General features: G+C 39.4%; 1 protein-coding gene across 1 annotated transcript; it reads left to right on the forward strand.

Annotated features, from left to right (window-relative positions):
• The first annotated feature begins 241 nt into the window (after positions 1-241).
• LOC138296975 (olfactory receptor 2D3-like) lies at positions 242-1,250 on the forward strand. Its single transcript, XM_069236491.1, has one exon. It carries the CDS (start codon positions 242-244, stop codon positions 1,229-1,231), a length of 990 nt encoding a protein of 329 aa, XP_069092592.1. The 3' UTR covers positions 1,232-1,250.
• The last annotated feature ends 2,829 nt before the right edge of the window (positions 1,251-4,079 follow it).

Consider the following 4,079-nt stretch of genomic DNA (forward strand, 5'->3'; position numbering starts at 1 on the left):
TTATTGTTTAATGAATCAGTCTAACTGTGATTTGTAAAGCTTCTCTGATTGGGTTAAATGAGTGAGAGGCACACCTGCCAAAGTTGCTTTAAAATCAGGCTTTTTGAGCGAAGATCATAAATAACAAGTTTAATTAAATAACATTTTTTTATTGATTTCTGGTGATGAGATAGCTATGCTTTTTGTAAGTAATGGATTTGATGTGTGTATTGTCAGGGACCATATGGTTGCTTATTGCACCATGTTTTTACCAGAGGTTTTTCTTCATTTTCCTACAGTTGTGATAAAAGTGCACACAATCAAGATGAATAATGGAAGTTTGACTCCTGAGTTCTTGCTGCTGGGCCTAACCGATGATCCGGATCTGAAGATTATTCTATTTGTGTTATTCTTAGTGATGTATATTCTAACACTCATTGGAAATAGCATCCTGATCACAGCTTGGATCCGTGATCCTTGTCTTCAGACTCCTATGTACTTCTTTCTGGGCAATCTCTCCTTTTTGGACATTTGCTTCTCATCAGCGATTGTACCTTACATGTTGGCCCAACTCCTTGTTAGGAGGACTATCAGCTTCAACATGTGTGCAGCACAGATGTATCTATGCTTGTTCCTAGGGGGTACAGAGTGTGTCCTACTGGGAGTCATGGCTTATGATCGTTATGTAGCCATAATATATCCTTTGCGTTACACAGTCATCATGAGTATGTCTGTTTGTATTACACTGGCATCCTGCTGCTGGTTGAGTGGCAGTGTAATGTCGCTCCTGGACACTTTTTACACATTACAGTTACCATTATGTGGGTCTAAAATTATTAACCATTTTTTTTGTGAGGTTCCAAGTCTTCTGAAGATGGCCTGTGCCGATGTCTTTGCCACAGAGATGGTCATTTTCTCTGCTGCAATATTTATACTGTTGATACCAAGTGTCTTCACTGCCATCTCCTACACACAAATCATCATCACAATTGTGAGAATCCGCTCCTCTGAAGCCAGATTGAAAGCCTTCTCCACATGTGCCTCTCATCTGATCGTTGTCACCATATTCTACAGCACTGCTATCTCCATGTACATGAGACCAACATCTAAAACATTTGAAAATCAGGATAAAATGCTTTCTGTGTTTTATACTGTGACCCCACCAATGATGAACCCTATGATCTACAGTTTGAGAAACAAAAATGTGAAGATGGCTGTGCAGAAACTTATCCGCAGACAACTTTTCCAATAACTATGTGATATGTTCAGCAACTTGGGTTATGATAAAAATGTTGACTCTGTAGAAAATAAAACACAGCAATATCTGAAAAAGAGCATTAGTGTGTGTACAACATCCAGAAACCTAATGGTAACTGATGATAGTAATAGGCAATCACAGCCAAAGGTGCATGATGTTTTTTATTGTTTGGCCAGATATTGATCACTGATAACTATATTTTGTCCACCTATGTAAAGATAGGGGAGGTACATACGTGTTCATGTTGTTGATTATTTAATAAAATAATTTTGAATGTGGTATCACTGAGAATGCAAAATTCCACTTCTTTTATTTTTTAAGGAATAATGAGCAACTTTGAATAAATTATTTATAAACATAGAAATAAATAGGTGTTTTTTAAATAAAAACCTTATATTTATTTCATTATTGTAAATGCAAAAAGAGAACACTTATTTTTCTCTAGTGTTTTCATTCCCAGTGTTACATACAATCTGAATGTTTCAGTATTCTTTTGTAGTCAGCACTCTATTCTTTGCACTCAGAAATGCAAAGTGATAGGCAAATGCAATAAAATGCACCAAATTAACCAACTTAACTAAGAGAATTAAAATATCGTCTGTGTTAAAGAACAGCTGTTCCTTACATGACATTGCATTCTATTCTGTTGCTTCAGAATTCCAATAATTCATGGGAAGAGGCTGTAACTCAGTGGCAATATTGAAAGATAATTCTTTAACAAAAAATTCATTAAGTTCAGCTACGTAGTGCAACTTAGGGCCTGATTTAGAGTTTGGTGTACAGGCAGATATTCCATGCACTGTATAACAATTTCCAAAGGATTTAATGGAATCGTAATACAAGTGGACGGGATATCCGTCATGTTCGTGGCAGAATAACCTCATCCACCAAACTCTAAATCAGTCTAAATCAGTCCCTTAGTAGATTTGCAAACAGCACAACATATTATAACCTAACACCAACAATTCCACAAAACATTTCAAATATGTTTTATTAGGAAAAACAAAACATAAATACCAACCTCCTATAACCACAATGAGATGTAATAGGAGTGATGGTACAAAGACACAGACACTAATTTCTTAGTTTGGTAACTAATGAAGACAGTAGCGCCATATGACACACGCTTTCGGTACTCATTACACTGTCCATCAAAACAAGTTGAAATCATGCTATGTTTACAGCTGCTGCTTGCAGGCTCAGCACTTTAGGTTTGTTAGATCACCCAAGGATAAGTGCACTCATTTCAGAGAACCATGTTTTTGTTGTGGGTAGAGTGTGGAGGTTGAATGACTAGAAGAGTTTCACATTGCTATATTTAAGTTCCCCACAACAGGGCCAAATATACAGTAATGCAGTGCAATGAAAATCTATGCAAGTATAAAGCTTGACATTTCACTTTGGCACAGAAAATAATGGGGGAGCTGCAGGTGATGGGGGCTGGATAAACCCATTGACTAGATATTTAGCCAGATAATCACAAAGCTGTGCTTGTCATCTTCTGTTAAGTTAAGTTAAACAACAGGAAATGTCAACCCCCAGAATCAAATCAATACCTTAGTCATATGGTCTGTGATGAGACAGCACCCCAGCTATTTATTTGTCAAATGTGTTAATAAAAAATACATGGGGATAAGACTATTTTTTTTCTTTCAACAAAGCTATGCTATGGCTGCGTACTAAAGATTGTATTGTAATCTCACATTCCTATTGAAATGGGGTCTCTGGTGGGCAGTCAGTTTGCACTCTGTCCAAGCAGGGACCCTTACTCTAGTAAGGATACAGGAGAAACACACCTGGTTAACCCCCACTCATCTCCTTGGTAGCTTGGCACAAGCAGAAAGGTTTATCCCCAAAAGCAATGTGTAAGTATTTGTACCCAGAAACACAGTAATAAAGTGAAAACACTACAAAATGGACATCACACCAGTTTAGAAAAATAAGTGATATTATCTAAATCAAACAAGACCAAAATTAAAAAAATCCGACATACAGAAGTCAAGATATAAATTTAAAAAAGATTAAGGCCCTCATTACAAACCTGGCAGTCAGTGATAAAGGGGTAGAAATACCGTCAACAGGCCATCGGTAAAAAAAATTGAATTTTGACCATGGCGGAAACTGCCAACACAGACAGCCACTTTAACACTCCGACCGCCACAGCGATAGCAACAGGCACTGTGGCGGTAACTGCCAACAGCCAGGCAGAAGGCAATGTACCGCCCACTGTATTACAGCAGGCCTATCTACCACCTTTTCCGGGGCAGTACCAATGACATTAAATGCACAGCGGAAACAGTACACAGAAGGGAGATGACTCACCTCTCGACACTCAAGGAAGAGCCACGATGCCAGGGAGCCCGAATTGCACATATTTTATTTCCAATGATGGTCTACCTCCTCCTACATCAGGAACACGAACGGCGGCGAAGACGACCACGGTGAGTACCGCACCTAGCACACAAGGGAGGGGGGGAGGAAAAAGAGAGTGACACACACACGCAGCACGCAACACCCCCACCACCATCCACACAAACAGATGCAACAACATGACATATCCACCCGGTAACCCTCAGGAAAAACGCAAGAACAAAAGCAAGTGAGTAAAGTCAGTGTAATATTAAAAATTAGATAAATACGTCCTTAAAGCACAAAACAGTATGTACAATATATACAAATGGAGGGGCAATGCCCACTCCAAAATGTCCGTGGCCCACAGGGCCATAACACATAGGCCAAGGCCACATTGGACTCCTGCCTCAATACGGAGAGAACACTGCTGAGGCATCAGGTCGAGGATACACTGGCACCTCCGGGGGAAGGGGAAAGGGGGATACCGCAG

This window comes from Pleurodeles waltl, chromosome 5 (genome assembly GCF_031143425.1).
Source record: "Pleurodeles waltl isolate 20211129_DDA chromosome 5, aPleWal1.hap1.20221129, whole genome shotgun sequence".
In the NCBI taxonomy this organism is placed as follows: domain Eukaryota; kingdom Metazoa; phylum Chordata; class Amphibia; order Caudata; family Salamandridae; genus Pleurodeles; species Pleurodeles waltl.